This window comes from Dama dama, chromosome 29 (genome assembly GCF_033118175.1).
Source record: "Dama dama isolate Ldn47 chromosome 29, ASM3311817v1, whole genome shotgun sequence".
NCBI classification, from domain to species: domain Eukaryota; kingdom Metazoa; phylum Chordata; class Mammalia; order Artiodactyla; family Cervidae; genus Dama; species Dama dama.
In genome coordinates this window covers 32,461,841-32,486,097 of record NC_083709.1, presented here as the reverse complement: position 1 = coordinate 32,486,097, position 24,257 = coordinate 32,461,841, and the positions used below count along the sequence as shown (strand labels likewise).

At 39.8% G+C, this 24,257-nt stretch overlaps 1 protein-coding gene across 4 annotated transcripts in view; it reads left to right on the top strand.

Annotated features, from left to right (window-relative positions):
- The window catches only part of FOCAD (focadhesin), a 286,671-nt gene that overhangs the window by 234,631 nt on the left and 27,783 nt on the right, over positions 1 to 24,257 (top strand). For all 4 annotated transcript variants that reach the window (XM_061132648.1, XM_061132649.1, XM_061132647.1 and 1 more), the window contains 7 exons: positions 3,018 to 3,165; positions 5,283 to 5,402; positions 6,920 to 7,042; positions 7,499 to 7,576; positions 8,472 to 8,543; positions 9,840 to 9,942; positions 12,207 to 12,287. In XM_061132648.1, the coding sequence (XP_060988631.1) occupies positions 3,018 to 3,165; positions 5,283 to 5,402; positions 6,920 to 7,042; positions 7,499 to 7,576; positions 8,472 to 8,543; positions 9,840 to 9,942; positions 12,207 to 12,287 (725 nt within the window). The remainder of the gene's footprint in view (positions 1 to 3,017; positions 3,166 to 5,282; positions 5,403 to 6,919; positions 7,043 to 7,498; positions 7,577 to 8,471; positions 8,544 to 9,839; positions 9,943 to 12,206; positions 12,288 to 24,257) is intronic.

Sequence of the window (24,257 nt, the reverse complement as noted above, 5' to 3'; positions counted from 1 at the left end):
ACCTAGGAGAACTAAGCACCTAGGAGAATCTTTAAGACTTAGGACAAAAGATACATTAAAATATAGAAGATTTGGAAATCAGAAGGAACCATCAGGAATGAAGCTTTAGGACTTCCTTTTTGCTGCAAGGTGGAGCAAATTAGAGTACATTGAAACAGTTCAGAAGATCAATAGATGCATACAATCTAATGTATTTATATTGGCACCCATATATAGTCAGCTAAAAACCATTATAGCAATGGATGATAACCTTGCCCCAAAATAATTCTGCTGTGATAGTTTTTAGATAAATGTGAACTAAAAACTGGGATGTCTTTCTCTCAACCTTTGTGCCCATGGCAAAAGAGGAGGGGGATAGAGATTTTTGTGTGCCCAGAATAGCAAGGCTTAGATACCTGCCTATTATTTGAAAAGGATGAACCCCAGTAGTTAAGGGAGCTTTGAGAAGCATCTTTTTTCCTCATGAACCTGACACCTCTCTTCCCTAAATTAGTCTGGCAAAAAATAGAAATCAGGTTTTCTTGATTGAATCTTGGATGCTCTATTCGGTGAATTTTGCCTCCACTCATAAATTTTGCCTCTGACTGAACATGAGAATCAAATCTGGGGGTTTTTTTGGGAGGAGGTAGGATTTTTTTTCCTTGATAGATGTTCTCTCAGCTTTAGTTTCTCTTGAAACTCTGCATCTGGTCAGTTCTTTAGCATTCAGTAAATGTAGGTTGAATGCCTGTCTCTGTCAAGCAGGGTGCTAGGTGCCACAAATATTGAGGAAAAAAACAGAAAAGGTACCCACCCTCATGGAGGGTGGTGAAGAATGTGGACACTAATTAAATCAACTCCCAGATAATCTTCATCAGAATTTATCATTAAAATTGTCTGAAGTGAATTAGTACAGGGTATTAGCAAAAGTAGCAGTTACATAGTCAAACAGGGAGAAAAAGTTAAATTTTAAAGTATTAATCACATTTGTCTAACTATATCTTTGGTTTAATTTCAGGTTTTTATATTCATCAATATAGAAAGATGGCCAAAAAACTTTCCTGTAGAGTATAAATGAAAACAAAGACTTTAAATCCATTCTAATCAACAGCAGCCTTTCCTCTTTCAGAAATGTGATTTGTCTCTAAAGCACATAGTGTTCAGATGTTAGATGTTGATTTCACTGGTCGAAATATGCATTATGCTAGTTGAGCTTGCTGTTAAGTTCATGTAAGCCAAAACAGCAGTCCTGCCTGACTTGGAGTGTTGCTGAAGTAGCTGCTTGATACAAGATTTTCTAATGCCAGATTTTTGTGCAATAGAACCTGGGAAAACACACCTGAGATATGTTGCCTTCTCATAGGCATTCCATCCTGGCATCATGCAAGGTGCCAAGAGGGGCTGGCTTCAGTCTGGGAAGACTAAGAAATCTTGGCTTCTGTCCATGCTCTTCTGGAAACTCTCTGCTTGACCTTGAGCAAATCCTGTAGCCTCTCCATCCTTCTAGGCATCTCCTGTCAGAGGTGGGAGCTCCAGAGACATCAGGGGAAGTAACTATCATGTTTGAGAAACAGTGTGAGGGTCTTGATGACAGCCGAAGAGATAAATGCTATGTAAGAGTAAAATGACATAACATACAACATACGGACCCCGAAATATGTTATTGGAGAGATGCCCTGGAATGTCTTCTTAAGCAGCAGGTATCAGGAAGCGAGGCAAGCCAAACCAGAGTCAGGATGATTTCTAAAAAAGTCAGCATTTCCTCAACTTGAAAAACAACAGTGATGATAGAAGAACTTTTTCAAAAGAGTGAAAAATTACCCTCAAGCCACATTATCTTATCATACTGACTAGAGGTTTTCTGGGAGAACAGTTCTTTTCTTTGAATGGATGTGTATTCTTTCAGGGGGATGGGGGCACAATGCCCAGGATTCCAATTGAATTGTCACATGGGGTAACTTTTGACAAGCCTGTCATTTGTCCATTTTCTCTTCTGACCCGGTGGTACTTGGAGGGATCAGAGGGGAGAAGAGGATTAATGTCATTGTGCGCAGACAAACACACAGTTTCTTTGAGACAGAAATTCCACTTGTTGAAGTTGACTAGGAAACATGAAGCTCTTGGCAGTACCTCGTAACCATGCCTTGCATTTGTTCCCCACCCTGTTATTAGTCAGGTGTCCTCAGATCATACCCTGAAATTTAGGCTTTTCTCTCTTTATGCAGTTAATCAGAGCGCTCTCAGCATAGGTGGGGAGAGGACCACAGCGTTTCTCTAAATGCAGAGATAGAACTGGTTTGACTCATCTTTATACCTCCTTCTCATATACAGTTTGTCAAACTGTTTCTTTTTTAAAATATTATTTTTTGGTTTCAATTGGAGGATAATTACTGTACAAACGATCTCTTTTCTAAGATTGTTTATTTATTTATTTGGGGGGCTACTCTCTAGTCGGGATATATCTCACTGAGGGGGCTTCTCTTGTTGCAGAGCACAGGCTCTAGGGTTCATGGGCTTCAGTAGTGGTAGCATGCGGGCTCGGTTGCTCCAAGGCATGTGGAATCCTCCTGAACCAGGACTCAAACCCATGTCCCTATATTGGCAGGCAGATTCCTACCCACTGCACCACCAGGGAGGAACCTGTCAAACTATTTCGTGTATTTATTTGATGTATTTATCTATTTTTTCCCATTGGGTACGCAGCACTGGCATGGGCCATGGACACCTGTTTGGATGGCGGGTATCCTGGGGAAGGAAATGGCAACCTGCTCCAATCTTCTTATCTGGAGAATCCCCAGGCACACAGGAGCCTGGTGGGCTATAGTCCGTGGGGTCGCAAAGAGTTGGACATGACTGAGCGATTTTAAACAACAACAGTCCGTGTGGGGGGCTCATAGGGTGCACATGTATACCCATCCGCAGTTAAAATCCAGCCAGCTCACCTTGGGTTGTAGAGCATTGGTGACTCCCGTGAAAAGTGAAGAGCGAGGGCATGGATTTCTTGTAGTTTTCACTCCTCATCTTTTTTGCCACCCAAGCACGGGCTGCATACTGGGAGTTGGCCTCGTCCTGTCCCTCATGAGTCACAGCGGCCAGACGGAGTCCCGAGTTCACGTGGCAGCCTCGCTCCGGAAGCTCTCCGCATACCTGGATGACAGTGGGAGCCAGAGCAGAACCTTCCAGGAGGTAGAGGACCTAGGTTCCACTTCCCTCCCCTCTGCTGGCTTTTGTTTTCCTCTTGCTGCTTATTTTCTACTTCCCCTGTATTGGTGACTTTGATACTAAATCCTTCCTCAATTTCAACGGAGCTAAGGAGAAAATCTGAATGGCAAACAACCTATATATTAGATCATAAGGATTTCAAATAGTGCAGCTGTTTAAATCAATTTAGACTTACATGTGGCATATAAGATAAGAGCCCTGAGTGAATACAGAACCCTAACTCAGCATCACTAGAAGGCTAAGGAAGCTGCAATTTCTGGAGGAAGGTTAAATGGAGATTTTTAGAATTAGGATCAAGCCAAATGTAACTTTAAGAAATGGCCAGGGATAAGCTTAAGAAGTTACAGATCCAAAAGGCATTTGATTTCTTTTTCTTTTTCTTTTTTTTCATGTCAGCCAGCGTGAGAAATTATTGAGGAAATTCCCTTTGCCACACTTAATGAAAAGATTTTTCTGTGATGGCGCCAAAAATATGCAGAATCGGGATCCTGGGCCCCCGTCTGTGTGTTGGCCGTGTCCACCAGGTCGTCTGAGGCCCGTGTGTCTGAGAGCCCAGGTGAAGCCTCATCGCCAGGCTCTTCTCTCTGGGAGGTGCCTGGGCCGACCTCCTGGCCTGGCCAGATTCTCCCTCTCATTAGAGCAGATCCTGTTTCCCCCAGCCTGCCCGCAAGCTATTGATGAGCGCATAAAGGCTGCTGTGTTCGCCGGCTGGGCTCCTCTGCTTTCAGCAATAGGCCTTGTTGAATCGGTGGGTTTCTTTGGTGCTCAGAGGCTTGAAGTTTTGTTCTGAGACATGCACTGCATTTCCATGTTTAAAGCAGTGAAGAGCATGATTGGAAACTACGTATTTTTTAAAGCCGAAGGAGAAAATGTCATAAGCGAGGAGCAATGTGGTTAATAAAGGAAAACAAGGTTTTTATAAATTGAAGCATCTGTCTGTCTTCATGTTTTGATTTAGAAGGCCTCGAGCAAGCAGTTTTGCTTTTTCCTCTCCTCTGATTTTTGTTATCCAATTTCTACCTTAGAAACCACCTCTCTTTTTTCATGCTGTGTCAACCAGTGTGAGGAGTCGAACATTTCTACTTTGTCTTAACAGCATCTTTGTGTGGGAGGGATTCACTATGAAAATGCCATCGCAGGGAGGGATGCATCACCTTGATTTGGGGAAATGGAAGCTCAAATTGATGGAGTGACTTGCTTAAAGTTACTTAGCCAATCAGTGGTCAATTTTAGATTTATACTTAAATGTTCTGTTTCTACTCCCAGCATTTTTTAAAAGATTATAATGTGTTCGCTTATTTATTCATTTGCATATTAAAATCACACACCAGTGCTCTGAAGTAAATAGTATTATCCCTATTTTACACAATTATCTGACTCTGAAAACTACCTTCCTTGTCCATCACGCTCCACTGCTTCTACTAGGGAATCTTAATGTAGCAGCGTTTCACTTCTTTGAATTTCCTCTCCTGTTTGACCTTGGATCAGAGTCCATGGCCGTTAGCAGTATCCACTGGTGATGAAACTCTACTTCTACTGTTGAAGGAGCTTTTTTGATTTAGTCTAAAGACCCAGGTTTGAATCTCTCTTCTGTCACTTGCTAGCTATGTGTAGTTGAGCCTCAAAACTTTTATCCGGAAAGTAGTAACCCTTATCTCATAATATTGTTATGAAATATAAAAGTTGGGGCTTCCCTGGTGGCTCAGCAGTGAAGAACCCACCTGCCAATGCAGGAGACGCAGGTTCGATTTCTGGGTTGGAAAGATCCCCTGGAGGACGTAATAGCAGCCACTCCAGTGTGCTTGCCTGGGAAATTTCATGGACAGAGAAGCCTGCTGGGCTACAGTCCATGGGATTGCAAAGAGTCAGACACAATTGAGTGACTAAACAACAACAACAATTATAGTATAACAACAGCGACAAATAAGTTAGGTGGCAGAACAGTGCCCGGTCTGTAGTGGGCATACTCGAATCCAGCCCTTATCCTAGGAATAAGTTTGAGAAAGTATTGGTGTCAACTAAACCGTGTTCTTTCATTTCCCCTCATGAAGACCCATGTTTCTGCTGTCTCTTCTTCTCAGGTCCTTGCCTATACCCTCAGCTGTGTATGTACATCTGCGTTCAGTGCTGGCATCATTGAGGCAGTGGAGGCTGAAGACATCATGAACAAGCTTCGACTGTTAGTGGACAACAACCAGCAGGTTGGAATTTCTGGTTATTTCTCTGTGGGTTTCAGGCTGCTTTGAAGTCCTAATTCTGATTTACTCCGAATTACACTTTAATGAAGTATTTTTTTGTGCCCAGAAATGAGAAACGTCTAATTCTTATCCACAGCTTTAGCCAGTATCTACAGACATCTTTTTCTCTCTTTATCCCCTATAGACATTTTTTTCTTTTTTGGTGTGAGTCTGAAAGTCTTTTTGCTCTCTCCAATTATTGCTCTGTATAAAATCTTAAAGCACATGGCTAGGGAATAGAAGAGTTATGTAAGGCTAGAGACAAAAATTCATAAAGATAAAGATACATAGAATAATTTAATAAAGTAAAACCTCCACAAATTCAAGGCAGAGAATCTCTGCTCATGACTAAATATATAGGAAAATTTAGATTACTGCAATGTAAATGAAATACCCTTAAAATGTTCCCTCTGAAATATTAGTCAGCCTTCAAAAAGGAGAAAATTTTGACATAGGCTATGACATGGATAACCTCGAGGACATTATGTTGAGTGAAACAGGCCCATAACAAAAAGACAAGCACTCCATGTTTCTGCTGATATGAAGTACTTAGAGTAATCAGAAGTGTAGAGATAGAAAGTAGAATGGTGGTTGCCAGAGGCTGAGGGAGGAAGGATAGGGAATTAAAGTTTAATGGGTATAGAATTTCAGTTTTGCAAAATGAAAAATGTTCTAAAGATGATTGGGAGTGATGGTCACACAGCATTGTGAATGTACTTCATACCATTAACTGTTCACTTAAAATGGTTAAGATGGTAAATTTTATGTTACATATATTTTGCCATAATTTTTTTAAAGCTGGAGGGGGAAAAATGCTCCTTCTGATTATGCATGCTCTAGAATTTCCCTGTTTCTCCTTTGTTTGCTTGGTTATTTGTTTTTTAGTTTTCTCTGAAGTCTTAATATTGGCTATTGTGGGTTATTACAGGATTCAGGCCAGGTGTTAAGCCTATGTTGTATTTTACTGTTATTATTTTATGGTTATAGGCCTACTGGCTTACATTCAGAATAGATTTTGCCTTGTAAATCAACTATACTTCAATACAAAAATAAAGTTAATGTAAAAAATCAGAAAAAAAGAATAGATCTTGCAAACACCAAAGTATAGAATTTTCATACGCTATAATCATTGCAGGACTTTTTCTTCTCTTGTTTGGAGGTTGACTGGGCTTGGGTGATTTACCCTGATATTTTCACTCTAACTCTCTTCTTAGAATTTGGATTGTTTGACCCAAGTCAGTCACTAGTGCAGTGTTCTTTTCCTGAAATATACCACTCACTGAAACTGAATTCCTTACAATTAGGCTGCAGTTTCTCTTGCAAACTGGTTTAGAGCTTTTAAATCTCTAATGTACAGAGGGCAACAGAATGTGTCTGTAGGAAAGGAGCCCCTCAAAGTGCTTGTTTTGCTGTACATGAACATTCTTGATCTGTGCCAGTCTTCTTTTCTCTCACCTCTCTTTAAAATTTATTTCTAACAGACTTCAGGTTTTGCCCTGGCATTAGGAAACGTAATTCACGGCTTGTCTGTGTGCGGACATGGAAAAGCTGAAGACTTGGGGAACAGATTGCTTCCGGCCTGGATCAAAACTGTCCTAACAGAGGTAGACGGCACTTCCTGCATGTTATTTTATATTTTTATAAAGGAAAAAGAGCTACTTTATTGGACCATTTATAGGCGCTGCCATAAAAGCTTAACCATAAAAAAATAGGCAGTACCAAGTGAAAGAGACAATGTACTTGTAATGCCTTATGAATGATACATCCTGTTAACCATTGTAGTTTGTTTGTTTGTTTTTGTTTTAAACTGGCTATTTTGTTAGTGTTTTAATTTTATAACAGCACTCTGGTTTAATAACAAGAAGCCACCTGGGATCTAACAACTTTAACTTGTTTCCTTTATTCAAGTCTGCTGCCCTCCTCAGTTCAGTGATGCAGGTTGTGTTGACCCTACAAATTTTGTACCATGTTGACCATTGGTTTCTCTGTGATATAATTCTTATCAAATTCAAACCCAAGGATTGTTCCCCTCTTGACATTTTCTGATGCTTTGTTTTCAGGGCTCTCCCACAATGCTTTGCTTGGCAGCTCTTCATGGCATGGTGGCCTTGGTAGGCTCCGAAGGGGATGTAATGCAGGTAAAAAAAAAAAAGAATGGGGGTGACATCTAAATGTGTGCATAGTCACAGCAAGGAGGGAATACCCAATATCTCATTATGCTAAGGAAGACCGGTATATGCTCATGGTAATGGTTACACTGGGCTCTCTGGTATCTTTATATATGCTCTCAGCCAAGAATTCTTTTTGTAGATATTTGTTCCTTGTTTTATTTGGGTTGTAGGAATTAAACCTAGTCAACTTATGTACTTTCCATAAAGTTCTCTGCCTGAGGGAAGCAATTGGATCCTAAGAAATTTCAAAAATTTGAAATAGGAAACTCCTCTTTGCATCTGTAATGTTTAAATATATATCTATGTAATTATGCTTTCTATAAACTTTAAAAGTTTTTAAAAACTTTAAAAGCTTTTCTACTGTAGACTTGGAAGAAAGTAAATGTGTTAGTCTCTCAGTCGTGTCTGACTCTTTGCGACCCCATGAACTATAGCCCTCCAGGCTCCTCTGTCCATGGAATTTTCCAGGCAAGAGTACTGGAGTGGGTTGCCATGCCCTTCTCCAGGGAATCTTCCCAACCCAGGCACTGAACCCGAGTGTCCTGCATTGCAGGCAAATTCTTTACCTTCTGAACCACCAGGGAAGCCCATCTATATGTATAAATTTACAAGTAATTCTAAGGCATTCCTTTGTTCGTACAGTGAAGGTTTATTAAGTGACTGCTACTTGCCACACTGAACTGGCCCTAGGATATCAGTAATTTAATAAAACATGGATCTTGCCCTCAAGGAGCTCATGGTTTTTGTTTTTGAAATATAAGGACATATGATAAGTTATTCCATAGCTTAGACAATGACAACTCATATGGTGGGAGTATCATTATCTACTTTTTTGAATGGTTATTTCTCCTTTTTCTTTCAGCTGAAGTCAGAAGCCATCCAGTCCTCTCAGTTTCAAGGCAGACTTAATGAAGTCATTAGAACTTTAACTCAGGTAAGAAGAAGAATTTCAAATCCTTAAGTGGGAAAACAGATATTCCCCTTTGTTGTCTTTTGCCGTTTCATGATACAAACTGTCTTACATAGAAAATGGGGAAATCTCTGGTCATTCATGGTGAGTTCCAGGGGCAATGGAGAATCGCTTAGGGCCCTGCATTTGCTGACCAACATGCATCACCTCTGGAAAAAAAGAAAGGTGGAATTATTGAGTTAACTTAAGTTACTTTGGTTTCTCTTAAAAATTAAAACCCGACCATGCAAAGAATATCAGGCCCTCCAGACAAGGAAAAATAGAAGACTGTCAAAGGGCAGGGCAGATAGCTAAGCAGAATGGTCAAGAGGCACTAGTTCAGATGTCACTAAAAGTATTTGAGTGAATTATTGTCAGAGTTATTCTTGGCTAAAGAATAAAATTGTCCATCTGCTTAGAAATGATTTTATATTTTCAGATTTTTATTTAAAATGGCATGATGTTCATCAAATGGAAGCAGCTAAAAAAATATCACTAAGGCTCCTCTCAACCTGAAGCAGCTGCTACTCATATTTGGTCATGTTTCTTTATAAGCGTTCTTATTTTCTCTGCATAGTTATATTCTTACCACATGTAGACTTTTGTGTCCTCGGCTTTCACCTAGCATACTTGTTTGTCTTTTTTTTTTTTTTTTGTAAAATATAGCTGGTTATAATACTCACCACATGAAGAAGTTGTAGTAATTCATGCCTTTGAAAGCAAACAAATCCTGGGACAGAAGAAACTGTCTTTTGCATGTATGAATGTAAATATTCTCAAAAAATTCCTGAAACTTAAATTGGTATAACTTGGGTAAAAAAAAAAATCTATAAATGAAAAATATTATTTAAAAGGTCATATTATGAATGGTAAAATAGTAATAGAACTGTTTAAAGAAGAGAACCAAATAATATCTCCTTCTACTTTTAAACGTATTTTAGTCCTAAGCAACTATCAGCCCTTTTTACTTTTTGGATTTTCTTTTCCCATTTTTTGAAAACTCCTTTAGACCAGTCTGACTTAGTGAAATCTGAGACAATTACTGATGCCTTCTGTCATGACTGATAGATTCATTCATTCTTTCATTCAGCAACACCTGTTGATCACCTCTGTGTCCCACATCTAGCATACTACACAGAGGATAGTACGTCTTGTCATAGAGCTTCTCATTACCAGCCAAGCTGCCACCTCATGAAAGATTAGTGACCTTCTGTGTGTGGCCTTTTATTGAGTGGAATTTGTATCTTGCCCATCGTTGAACTGTTAACATTTCATTCATAGGTCATCAGTGTGTCTGGGGTGATTGGTCTTCAGTCAAATGCCATCTGGCTTCTAGGACATCTTCATCTGTCTACTCTGTCCTCAAATCAAAGTAGAACCTCGGGTAAGATTGGAGTCATAGAGCATGGGAACTGGAAGGAGGGGTGCTGCCGTGGGGCTGTCTACTTTGTTAAGAGCGTTAATTTTCACAGCCACCTTCAGGGCTCTGTGTTACTGTCCCTCTTTTACGTCAGAGGAAGATGGACCATGGAGAAGTCTCCTGACTTGCCCAGCGTTACACAGCAGTTAAGTGGGAAATACACAGTTTGAAATCAGATCTGACAGCCGCCAAAGCCTGTGCTCTTTTCACTCTCCCTCTCTTCCTTCCTTAGAGATCAGTTTAGATGTTGGGTCTAACACCATATTTTACAAAGAACCTAAGACTCAGAAGGATTACGTGACATAGGTCCAAGCTTAGTGAGAAATCCAGAAACTAGGAATCAGATCCTTGAAGCTTGGAACAGAGTTCTTTTTACTTGACTAGATGTAATGATAGTTTGTAAAACATTCATATTTCATTAGAAGACTCTTTATATGGCTGGAGTTCTGGTCCCTGCATTGAGAAAAGACTGAGGTAAATTCTTTTAAAGATGTGCATCTCCTTGGCCTTAGAATTAAAATCCTAGGTCTTAATGTAGCAAGATTTTTTCTATTTCTATTGCTTTTTAATAAAAGCAATAAAAATATTTGCAGTTCCCATGTGCTTAATTTATGTATGTACTTGGAGATTTTCTGGGGAAGACATCAGTGTAATGCACTGGGACCTATATCTGCTCCTTGCTCTTTATAGAATTTTGACCACTGGCTCCCTTGGACTCAGGCCAGGGAGGTTTAGGTACCAAAGATTCCTCACTAAAACCTAGTTTCACATATCCCCTGACAGATATTCTACTGACAGCATTACCATGAACGTGGGCCACCGTAATTACTGTTTCCCTGCCTTTCAGTCATTCCTTAGCTATATAAATAGGGCATAGTTCCACAGCATTCCCCACATAATGAACTTTATACATTTAAAAGCTGCCATACTGTGAAGTGAAGGTTGCTCAGTTGTGTCCAACTCTTTGCAACCACATGGACTATAGACTGCCAGGCTCCTCTATCCATGGAATTCTCCCTCTGTCCATGGAATTCTTCAGGCAAGAATTCTGGAGTGGGCAAGAATACTGCTGTTCCCTTCTCCAGGGGATCTTCCCAACCCAGGGATTGAACACAGGCCTCCTGCACTGCAGGCAGATTCTTTACCATCTGAGCCACCAGGGAACCCCAAGAATACTGGAGTGGGTAGCCTATCCCTTCTCCAGGGGATCTTCCCGACCCAGGAATTGAACCAGGGTCTCCTGCATTGTAGGTGGATTCTTTACCAACTGAGATACCAGAGAAGCTGTCATATTAAAACTGGAAAAAGAAAAAAAAAACATTGTCATATTGAAAACCCTTGGTAATGCTAGGCCTGAAGGACAGTGGTCTCTCAATGTCCTGGTAAGAATAGCATGTTTATGTCAGGCTTTTGCTTTTTTACATAGGCTTGTCATTGTTATCCTATGGGCTGCATAGTCTGGCCCACATATATTCGAGGTCAGTTGTAGTGAATCTTCTTACACTCAGGTTCTTTGGAGCAAAATGACTGTGTGTCTGGAAAAGTACAACTGCTCGTTTCTGATGGAATTTTCCAGTGGAGCCATCTATCCCAGTAAAAACCATCTCATGAAACAATATGGGGAACCAGGAGGAAAAGAATCTAAGAAACTCCCAGGACTCAACTAGCATAAATGTCACTGCGTCGCTATTTCAGGTCAGCAGGCACATCTGGTTTTTTGTATGTGTTGCTCACATAGAAAAGTCCCTGTCTCATGAAATAAGAGAGTGACTAGTATTAATACTGATTGACGTATTTCCATGGTTCATATATCTGACTCAGGTTGCCCTTGATAGCCCATAGAATGGTGGTCTCAGCTTAGAAGTCCAGCGGACTCCGTGCTGACACAGAGGAGGTCACTGGATTGGAGTTCATTGATGTGCCAAAGTGGAAAAGGGTGTTGTTTTTTTTTAAACCACTTCGGTACAATTTTCTTCTTCTACGGTTTTTTCCAACCCCTCCCAGATTTACCACCATTTTAGGTTTGCTTGCATAGTCTCAGTGATTACTTCAAGGCCAGCCACCTAATCTAATAGAATTAGTTGCAACCACAGAGTATTGTTCTGAGATTAATGGCATAAACATCTCCGCTTTGTCTCTAGGTTGATATAGCAGCATGAGATCATTATCTTTCCTTCATTAGTCCTGCCAAGTTCACTGGTTAATTTGATCACTTCCTGTCTCCACAGTTCCTACTGACTACAGCTATTTGCCTGAAAGCAGTTTTATTAGAGCAGCCATTGGCTTCTTCGTTACAGGAGGAAAAAAAGGCAAGTGAGCACATTTCTTGAACTCTTTCTTTCTACATGTTAAGTTTGTATGTCCTAAGCTTGCTTCTGTAGATTAAACAATACAAATCTGAAAGGGTGAATAATTTCTCCTCCCTCCAGATCATCTTTGCAGTAGAGCTGACTCGGAAACCAACTACAAAACAAGTGATACACAAACATACATACTGTGTATCCTCTTGAAATTACCAATCTAATATCTAATCTTCCTTTTGGCCATTTCAAAAGTATAAGAGCACATTACTTTTATTGTCAATTTCAAGCGAGTGTGACCTAAAAAGAGAAAACACACGTTTGTCTTACAGGACCTGACTTTGGAGGAAGGTCTTCTTGAACTTTGTGTGATCACTCTATGTTGTTCGAATCACTGGCTCTGGTTCTTAATTTTAGCTTGTGTTCTTTTTCTCTGCAATAATGCCTTTGTGATTCTTTGTTGCTGCCACCAACAACAGAAAGACAGAGATTTAGTGCTTTTGTTTTTAACTGGAGCCAAAATAATCCCACATAAATTTTTAAATAAATGCACATTAATGATACACATCTATAAATTTTTGCTTTGAGGAAAAAATGGATCCAAATTGAGTGTGTTGTGGCTGAAGAACCAGTTTTATGTAATGTTCTTTCATTGATGTTTTGCTAGTTTCATTCTTCATTGGGCTGGTTGTGTCAGTCAAAACCAATGGGCAAAACCAGTGCCTGTATTATAACAAATCCATCCAAGTTTTAGGGGGAAAGTCTTTAAACAAATTAAAATGAAGACATCTGGAGGAAGAAAATTTGATTAATGGAGGTCATGGAAGAATAAAATCTTACCATTGGAAGGGACATTAGAGGTCATGTCTGTTGTCTAAGTTTCTACTGAGTACAGTAATCCCTGGAGCTTCCAAGTTATAAACTACTTTCAAAGCTTGGACATAAATTCCATTAGTTTCTGGAGTTCCAGAAATTGTGCTATTATCCTTGAGTTGTGAGTTAGCATAACTTGCTTTTCGTATCTTCAGTAAAAGTTGGTATAATGTTACATCATTGTCGCACAAGATACGTGTATATATGACCATGTCATTTATTACACATAATATGGAGTTGTTTATATATTGCCATAAATTAAATCTTTTTAAAGTAGATATTGAAAAGAATTCATTTGAATCAGTTCTAATGAGATGGATGAAACTGGAGCCCATTATACAGAGTGAAGTAAACCAGAAAGATAAAGACCAATACAGTATACTAATGCATATATATGGAATTTAGAAAGATGGTAATGATAACCCTATATGCAAAACAGAAAAAGAGACACAGATGTACAGAACAGACTTTGGGACTCTGTGGGAGAAGGTGAGGGTGGGATGTTCTGAGAATAGCATTGAAACAAGTATACTATCAAGGGTGAAACAGACCACCAGCCCAGGTTGGATGCATGAGACAAGTGCTCAGGGCTGGTGCACTGGGAAGACCCAGAGGGATGGGATGGGGAGGGAGGTGGGAGGGGGGATCAGGATGGGGAACACATGTAAATCCATGGCTGATTCATGTCAATGTATGGCAAAAATCACTACAATATTGTAAAGTAATTAGCCTCCAACTAATAAAAATAAATGAAAAAAAAAAGTAGATGTTGTAGCTGAGGTGTTTCCATTAATAGGAAATTGAATTCTTACTAAAGGAACATCTAAAATTTCCATGGCTAGAATAATTCTGCTGCTGCTGCTGAATAATTCTAGGAACATATTTTTGCTCTAGTTTTTTGTTGGTTTGTTTTTGTTAGTTTGCTCACTGATATCTTATAAACTTTTTAAATGATGCTAATGTGAGATTTTTCCATGAGAAATAAGATTCTTAAACCAAATGAAACACAGACTCCTTTTCTAATGACTAAAATGTCATTTTACTCCCTAGATTCATATTTCTTAGCAGAAGTGAATTTTCTCTGAATCTTGTGGAAATTCTTGATAAAATGTAACATTTTTATGATTGGTCTGTCACAATACAATAGGAAATATTCTGTTCCAAAACTGAAAAACATTAAGTGAATTTGACGTCAGAAATGTTATGTAAAATCTTTCTATTAAAGCTATTTGAAGACAAGTAAATGAAGTATTTTAAAAATGCCTTATTACCAATCAGATTTTTGGCATTTTCAGGTTGTGGGAGAGGGCTGCCTTTTTGTCAGGTTTCCTGACTAGATTCCAAGGAAAATCTATTCAGCCTTACACATTACTAATGATGACCCCAGAGGAGTGGGGGCCGTGGGAGGCTGACCTCCGCCTCGGAAGCCCATTTACAAAGACAAAACCAGACCCTGCTCTATGGGTCTAAATGGGATGGCCAAATGCGGAGGTGTGCATGCAAACGAGTGTTTTCTTCTTCAATATGCCCAGCTCATTTGAATTTTAATAACTCCCTTCTGAAGCAGCTTTTGAGTTTAAATGTCTGGATGTCACTCATCAGAGCCCAGTGGGGCTGCTGATAGGAAGGATGACAACTTTAGTGAACTCTTTTGAGGAAGAAATGGCTTGAGAGAATAAAAATCATGCTTGGCGTAGGCAAAGGGGGAAAACGTTTGGGATAGCATGGCTCCATTGCCTATGTGTGCCATTTAATAACTTACAAGAGGAAGAACAACGTTACATATGCCAGGATGAGATTGGATGAAATGATCTCAATTTTAACCAATCAGATCTGAGACAGTGAATGCATTAGTCTGCATTCTCATGTTTAGGACTTTTCTCATTTTAGATGCCCACTTTAAAGCTCCATAATAGAATATACCAAATATTCATAGTATCCATTCCTTCACACAGGCCTACATTTTTAAAACCATGCCAAATAGATAAAATTCCTTCCATTTTTGAAAGACTTCAGTTAATAATTTTGAATATAACTGGTTTTTTGCTATACTCTATAACATTTTCTTTTCTTCCCTAATAGTCCCACCTCCTGGCAGATGTAATATTCCTTAACCTTTGTCATCATCATAATCTATTCCTATGGATATTTATTGACTGTGCTGGGCTTAAAATTTGCTTATAATCTAATTCCTCCTATTCTGGAATTATTTTTTTCTTCTTAGGGCCCTCTAAGTTTTGGCTCTGATTTTTCCTTCTTTTCTATTCATTTGTTCTTTCTCCTGATTTCTGATATTTGTTTTTTCTCAACCTCAGAGTATATTCAGATTTCAAGATTTTTTCCTAATTTTAAAATAAAACAGTTAAACTGTCTTAAAAGTACTGAAAGTCATCATTTATTTTTGGTGATAATGTTATATATTTCTACCTAATAATTAAGGGGGACTTCCCTGGTGGTCCAATGGCTAAGACTCCGTGCTCGTGGCTCAGCTGGTCAAGAATCCACCTGCCATGAGGGAGACCTGGTTCAATCCCTGGGTTGGGAAGATCCCCTGAAGAAGGGAAAGGCCACCCACTCCAGTATTCTGGCCTAGAGAATTCCATAGACTGTATAGTTCATGGGGTCACAAAGAGTCGGACACGGCTGAGCGACTTCACTTTCACTAATAATTTAGGGTTATTTTCTTACCAATTCTCTTGCTAGGGAATATGACTTTCCAAGATTTTTCTACTAGGCTTTAAAGTTTATAGTAAGAAGTATTAATTTAAGGAAAACATATTTAAATCCTTAAAATTAAGTCATTATGAATGGCATTTTCTTCTTGATATGGATTCATTGCTCAGTGATTTGAGTGTATGAGTTGGGCTTGTACATAAACTATAAGTAGGTAGATTGTCGATTGATCATTTCTGGATTACTAGCATGAGACATAATTGTTGATGAGTCTAACCAAAAGAACAGAATGAACTCCGAGTATAGAATAAATGATATGAGAAAGTTGTCCTGTTTTCCTGTTGAAATTATGAAGTTGGTTACCAAAGTATATTATTTTTAAATAGGTTAGTTTAGTAATAGCTTACCAATACAATTCTTTTTACAAAGTTATTAGAAATAAACATATGTGTATAACGGGCTTCCCAGGTGGCACTAGTGGTAAAGAATCTGCCTGCCAACTCAGGAGATGCAAGTTCGATCCCTGAGTTGGGAAGATCCCCTGGAGGAGGAAATGGAAACCCATCTAGGCTTCTCACCTGGAAGATTCCATGGACAGAGGAGCCTGACAGGCTGCAGTCCATAGGGTCGTGAAGAGTCAGACGCAACTGAGCAAGCAATGTGTGTATAACATGAAGTTCAAAAACAGTATGAAGAAAAAGAAAGAATTCCCTGTAATCTCACCACCTAGAGATCGCCTCAATAGATATTCCAGTTTGTGTCCTCTAGCTGTGTGTGTGTTAGATTATGTTGAATTATAAAATGTATATTATTTTATTGTCTTTTTAAAATATATAACAAATTTCCATGTAAATGGACATGATCACCACTAATCCCCTGCATAAGGAGGGTTGGGAAAGTATGAAGAGCATTCTTGCATCACTCTCTAGACTAGTGTTAATAGAGTATGTTGGGATTTTTTGTTGTTGTAAACATCATAGAAATATTTGAAAGAGTAAACAATTATCCCATGGCTTTTGGCGTATGTTAGTTGCTCAGTCGTGTCCACTCTTTGAGACCCCATGGACTGTATGTAGCCTGCTAGGCTCCTCTGTCCATAGAATTTTCCAGGCGAGAATACTGAAGTGGGTTGCCATTCCCTTCTCCAAGATATCTTCTTGACCCAGAGATTGAACCCAGGTCTCCTGCATTGCAGGCAGATTCTTTACCATCTGAGCCACCAGGGAAGCCCTTTCTAACAGCTGTTATCATTTAAAAATTTTACCTTTTAATTTGTTCCTTTTATGTACACACAATGTTTACATATTTCCCAGTGTACATATGCTTTGTATTCTTTAAGTTAATATTGTATTGTAAACATTTCCCTATTTTCCATATATTTCCATAATTATCATTTTTAAATGACTGACTGTAGAATTTTCTGTCAAGTTGATGAATCATAATTAACCCATTTCCTTATTGGTCATCTAAAATGTTTCCATAATAGAGAATATCCTTGTGCATGTACCTTTCCTTAGGATAAATTCTCATCAATTTATAATTAGACTCTGAAGATGTGATGACTATAAGGATGGCATGGCCTCATTGCTCTTCAGAAGAATTGTATCAGGTTCCAGTACCTCGGCCCTCTATAAATATCACAGGATAGCAGCTTGTCATAAAGGTTAAAAGCTTGGGAGCCAGACTGCCTGGGTTCATAGCCCGCTTATATGGCTTCTTAGCTGTGTCACTTCAGGCAAGCTGCTTAAGTCTGTAAGGCTCAATTGCCTCTGTAAAGTGGAAAAAATAATTGCATCTTCTTTCTAGAGTTTTTGTAAGGATTATGAGTTTATGAGTCATTTTATATAACAGTGCTTAGAAAATAAATGAAGAATAAACCCTTTCTAGTTATCATATTACAAAGCAAACCTTCATTTAGATAAACAAATGACTATAATAAAAGCCAGGCAGGTATAAAATGATGCCTTAAGGCTAACTTGCATTCATTGTCAGAAGGAATGAACATTTTTGTATGTATTTACTATTTGAGATGTGGTTTCTTTTTTTAATTAAATGTTAGACTTTCTTTTTGGGGCCCCCCAGATGGCTCAGCGGTAAAGAATCTGCCTGCCCATGCAGGAGACACAGTAGACGCAGATTCAATCCCTGGGCCTCGAAGATCCCCTGCCGGAGGAAATAGCAATCCACTCCAGTATTCTTGCTGGGATAATCCCATGGGCAGGGAAGGCTGGTGGGCTCCAGACCCTGGGGTCGCAAAGAGTCAAACCCGACTGAGCACACACACACACAGGGAAGTACATAAACCTACAAGCCATAAGCAAGAAAAAGAAAATTCCATTATCCCATTTACATTTTTTTGTAGACTTTCTCATGTAAGGAAAAGCTGCCTGCCCTTCTTTCTATGCTTCCTTCCTGTCTTTCTTCTCCTTTCTTTCTGCCTGTCTCTCTTTCGATATGGACCACTAAATTCCTACTGTATTTAATTATTATTCAGTTATTCATTATTTTGAATTGTCCTCAAATTGTTCCAGATTAGATAAGAGCCTCTGACTCTTATGTCCTTCTGAGATAACCTCATCATTCTTTGAGTACATCCTTTTGTTTATGGCACACAAAGATGTTCTAGGTTCATCTTATTTTATCCTCAGACTTGTAGTAGCCTAAGAACTCAAGTGTCTTTTAGTGGAGAATGATATTTAGAAGTCAAGATCTGAGTACAGATTACTACATTGCTACTGAGGTAATCAGTGCTCCTAGGCCCTTTCAGTGGACACTTAGAAAATTTGTTTTCTCTCTTCTTCCCTCCCCTCCCTTCTCTCTCTCACATATGACTGTATTTTCATGTCTAGCTATATGTGTTGAAAACCATGAGTTTACACCAACATCTCTAAACCAGTATCACAGATTTCCTTCTGCATTTTCCTCTTCTTATTTGTAACCTCCTCTAGATTGTAAGAAACCCAGCTCCCATTATTCTCAATGTATTTGCCAGAGTCCTGATAAACCTGCCTTTCTCTCTCTTGGGCCCTGATTTCCACTGGGCAGCCACCCTACTTGGCAGCCTTCCTGGTGCTCATGGGCTCAGGGATGTTTTTGTTTCTGGTAACACCAGATGATGTACTTGGTCCTAAGACAGAACATCCTACCAACTCTTGTGTCTGACTGAACCATCAGAATCAGCAACTGTTATCAACAGCTATCTTGGTTAGCAGTGCAGACAGAGGACAAGATGGTTGGATGGCTTCACCTGACTCACGATGGACATGAATTTGAGCAAACTCCAGGAGTTGGTGATGGACAGGGAAGCCTGGTGTGCTGCAGTCCATGGGGTCACAAAGAGTCAGACATGACTGAACGACTGAACTGAACTGTACTGATCTTGATTATATACTGGTTCCTGGCATGGGGCTTAGCATCTGCAAAAATATGCCTGCTGTCTTTATATTGTCTACCTGTGTTTTCTAAAACAGGTCTAGAAAAATCCTACTCATCCTTTCCATTTTGTTTTAAACATCCTTTCCTCAGTGGAAGGCAAGGGAGGATTCCCAGATGTTCCCTGATTAGTATAGATTTGCTGTGTGATACGTTCCTTTATGGTTTTGGTAGTACTTTACATATGTGTAATTATCTGCTTAATTATTCATGATTCTTTGTTTAAAGTCCATCTTTCCCATTAGACTGTAATTTCCTCAAGGGCAGGAAGAGCTTCTGTGTTTAATCCTAAATGCTTAGTACAGAGTACTTGGCATGTTAGCAGTTTTCAAATATTTGTTGTTCTACTGTTTAATCATGTAGACACACCCACACATATATATATATATTTCTTCTAAACAGTGCTAAAGATGGAGAAGGTAAAGATATATCCACACAATATAAGTGACAGCATGCTGGTGATGGAGCATAGAGACACCAGCAACTGTTAGCCTACTTGTTACCAGACTTTTCCTGTAAGGGTTACGCATGTACATTATAGTGTTGAGATCGGATCCTCTGTGTAGCCAAAGTATGTGTGATAACGGGTCCTGTTGTGATGCATTAGGTTCGGATATGCCATTTACATCAGAGTTCTTTGAAGCTGTCAACTGGGTGAGGGGTTTAAAGCAACTTTGTACCCGGATTTTAAAACATCTGGATCCTTTTAACAAGTACTGTTAGGCCTTCTGAGTTCCAAATCCATTGTCTATAAAGCATTCCCATATTTCTTTTTATTTGAGGCACTTGTGTGAAAGACAGAGCTCTGTAATAAGGGAACTGATCATTCCCGTACCCTAGGTGTGGAGTCTTGTGTCTGATGCTGATGATCTCTGGGGAGAGAACCATGTGACTCTGATCTCGCGTTTTAGGGCTACCTCTCTCTTCATACTTCCCCCCACATGCTTAGAACTACCAGGTATTTTCTCCATTCCTAACATCTACTATAATTTCTTTCATTCCAGTTAGTGTCAGAATTAGTTGCCTGTAAATATAGTGGAAAATTCTGTGTGATTCTAGCTCTGTTGCACTGTCTCGCTCAGTCATGTCCGACTCTTTGTGACCCCATGGACTGTAGCCCACCAGGCTTCTCCGTCCATGGGCTTTTCCAGGCAAGAATACTGGAGTAGGTTGCCGTTTCCTTCTCCAGGGGATCTTCCCAACCCAGGGATCGAACCCAGGTCTCCTGCATTGCAGGCAGACACTTTAACCCTCTGAGCCACCGAGGAAGCCCTCTGTTAGTCCATACTAATTCTCTGCTTTTTTGAAAAGTGGAAGGTATATTGCATAATAGCACTTACTGGATTTTCTGTGCTCCATTTGACAAGTTCTTCTCATTTCTGACACTTGCTTGTATACTGTTTTGTTTGTTAGTCGCTCAGTCTGACTGAGTCGCTCGGTCATTCGTGTCTGACTCTGCCACCCCATGGACTGTGACCCATCAGGCTCCGCTGTCCATGGAATTCTCCAGGCAAGAATACAGGAGTGAGTTGCCATTTCCTTCTCCAGGGGATCTTCCCGACCCAGAGATTGAACCCACGTCTCCCACATTGCAGGCAGATTCTTTACCATCTGAGCCACTGGAAGGTTGTTACTGAACCATGAAAGACACTGGGATTCTTGGCCTCTGGAGGAGAAGAATTCAATTCGGGGCCAGAGACGAGGCTTGATCGCTCAGAGCTTTTGTGTAATAAAGTTTTATTAAAGGATAAAGTATAGATATCTTCCCTTGGAGTTTAGTTGGTAAAGAATCTGCCTGCAATGCAGGAGTTCAGTTCAGTTCAGTCGCTCAGTCTTGTCCAACTCTTTGTGACCCCATGAATCGTAGCACGCCAGGTCTCCCTGTCCATCACAAACTCCCGGAGTTTACTCAAACTCATGTTCATCGAGTCGGTGATGCCATCCAGCCATCTCATCCTCTGTTGTCCCCTTCTTCTCCTGCCCCCAGTCCCTCGCAGCATCAGGGTCTTTTCCAATGAGTGAACTCTTCGCATGAGGTGGCCAAAGTATTGGAGTTTCAACTTCAGCATCAGTCCTTCCAGTGAACACCCAGGACTGATCTCCTTTAGGATGGACTGGCTGGATCTCCTTGCAGTCCAAGGGACTCTCAAGAGTCTTCTCCAACACCACACTTCAAAAGCATCAATTCTTCAGCACTCAGCTTTCTTCACAGTCCAACTCTCACAACCATACATGACCACTGGAAAAACCATAGCCTTGACCAGATGGACCTTTGTTGACAAAGTAATGTCTCTGCTTTTTATTTATTTATTTTTCTTTCCATATCAGTTGGTACAGAACTTTTAATACTTTTTAGTGGTTTCATAACATTCCATTACATAGGTAGAATATAATTTATTTTTTTATTATTATTATTATTATTTTTTTTTATTAGTTGGAGGCCAATCACTTCACAACATTTCAGTGGGTTTTGTCATACATTGATATGAATCAGCCATGGATTTACACGTATTCCCCATCCCGATCCCCGCTCCCACCTCCCTCTCCACCCGATTCCCCTGGGTCCTCCCAGTGCACCAGGCTGGAGCACTTGTCTCATGCATCCCACTATCTAGGTTGGTCATAACTTTCTTTCCAAGGAGTAAGCGTCTTTTAATTTCATAGCTGCAGTCACCATCTGCAGTGATTTTGGAGCCCCAAAAAGTAAAGTCAGCCACTATTTCCACTGTTTCCCCATCTATTACCCTTATGGCAGAAAATGAAGAGGAACTAAAGAGCCTCTTGATGAAAGTGAAAGAGGAGAGTTAAAAGGTTGGCTTAAAGCAATGCAGGAGACCTGGGTTCAATTCCTGGGTCGGAAAGATCCCCTGGAGAAGGAAATGGCAACCCACTCCCGTATTCTTACCTGGAGAATCCCTGTGGACAGAGGAGCCTGGCGGGCTACAGTCCATGGGGTCACAAGAGTCGGACACCACTTAGTGCCTAAACTACCACCAAAGTATAAAAGAGATAGAGAAAGCTCCTGACATAGACATCAGAAGGGGGCAGAAAGAGTGCCCCCCTGCTAGTCTTTAAGCCGGATGTTATATAGCTACTAACAAGCTGTTAAATTATTGAAAGGAGATTTCTCAAAATTGAGAGTGGCACCAGGCCCCTCACCCACAACATGCATTTTGAGATAACATTGGCACCTGGTGAGTCATCCCAGGCCATAAAATGATTAGATTAGGAGAACAATGTAGGAGGAAAACATACAGGTTTTTCAAGTAGGTTCTGAGTCTTAGGTGGAACCGACTTGAAGAAAGACAGAGTCTAGGGTAAATACATAGCTCATTAAGCTTAAGACAAACACTTCCATAAGAAAAACACATTGGTTAGCTCAAGGTTTGAGAAAAGTTAAGATGGAGCCAGGTGTCATCATGGCAGCACAGAATTTTAAGAGATACCTCCTTTTAAATTTGTATAGAGAAGGGGAAAAATTCTAATACTTGTTGGTTTCCTCCTGCTGATTAAGAAAGAGATAAGAAGTGTCTGAGGCTTGCAGCCTGTTTCCTCCATTTAGAGACCCCTGGCCTTCCTGTCTGTTACCCTCTCACCACCAGGGAACCTTGTATATTAGGTCAGTTCTAAAGAGTATAGAGACAACATACAAAGTGTGTAGATAGTAATGTGCAGGCACTGGTGAAAGTTCTGTTGTCCTGTCAAGGAAGAGCTCGTTGTCTAAGCAATAAGTGAAGTGACGTGAAAGTCGCTCAGTCATGTCCAACCCTTTGGGACCCCATGGACTATACAGTCCATGGAATTCTCTAGGCCAGAATACTGGAGTGGGTAGCCTTTCCCTTCTCCAGGGGATCTTCCCAACCTAGGGATCAAATCCAGGTCTCCCACATTGCAGGCGGATTTTTTACCAGCTGAGTCACCAGGGAAGCCCTAAGCAATAAAGGATCTAGAAAATAGTCATATTTCACTTTGAGTCCTGGCTTAGAGGACAGGTTTAATGTCTTCCCTGATTCTCTAGATCCTCTGGAAACGGCAAATTTCCTAGTGAATTCTGTAGAAGAAACTGGAATATAATTTTATATAATTGTAAAAACACTTGATCTGAGAAAAAATTTAATAGAAATCAGCTTATAAATTAAAAGATTTCCAATATAGAATTGGATTTATGCCCTTAATAGGAGAGAAGAATAATTCCTTGCCCAGATTGTCACTATACTATCTGCCAATTCATCAGACTATTTCTGTGAATTGTGAGCCAAAAGTCCCCCAAAAAGCATCTTAAATTTTGTTGTTGTTATTGTTGTTTTGTGAAATCAAAGACCCCAATTCGCAACCAACTTCGTGTGTGGACAGTCACCACGTGTATATAATCAGTATAGAGTTATGTGAATACCCAACCATGTAATTCCTATCACAGCATTTTTTTTAATCACACCTGATTTTTCCTTGTCTGTTCATCCTCACTAGAATGTCAACTCCACAGTGACCTCTTCTGCCATGTTCAACACTAGCTAGTAGATCCTTAGTTGAATAAATGAATGTGTTTATGAATATATTTACTTTTTTTTGGTTAGAAATTCTTCTCCTTGTAATAGCAATAGTTAACTCCCTGATAATATCTCCTGTACGCCTAGTATTACATCACAAGGTGGAATAGAAATAAAGCTTCAGTTACTGGTAAACAGCATAGAAGAGTGGCAGGTGTGTTGAGCTTTTAACATTTTCAAAAAGCAAAAAAGTGTTTGTTGGCAGGGAGAAAAACAGCACTGGAAGGCACCCTATTAATTTTACCTTCCAAGTCAGCAGAGGCAAAGATAAGGAGGTTTGTTGGTGACTACTAAGAAAACATGCTGATTCTTGAGATAGCTGAAGTTCTAAAACATCAGAGAAAGGCCTGGATTAGAAGGATGGGTTTACTAGTTTTCAATGCATAAGTAGCCTGTGAATCTGTGAGTAAATGAGCGTAGGCAGTGATAGAAATTATGTTACAGTGCTTTTTAT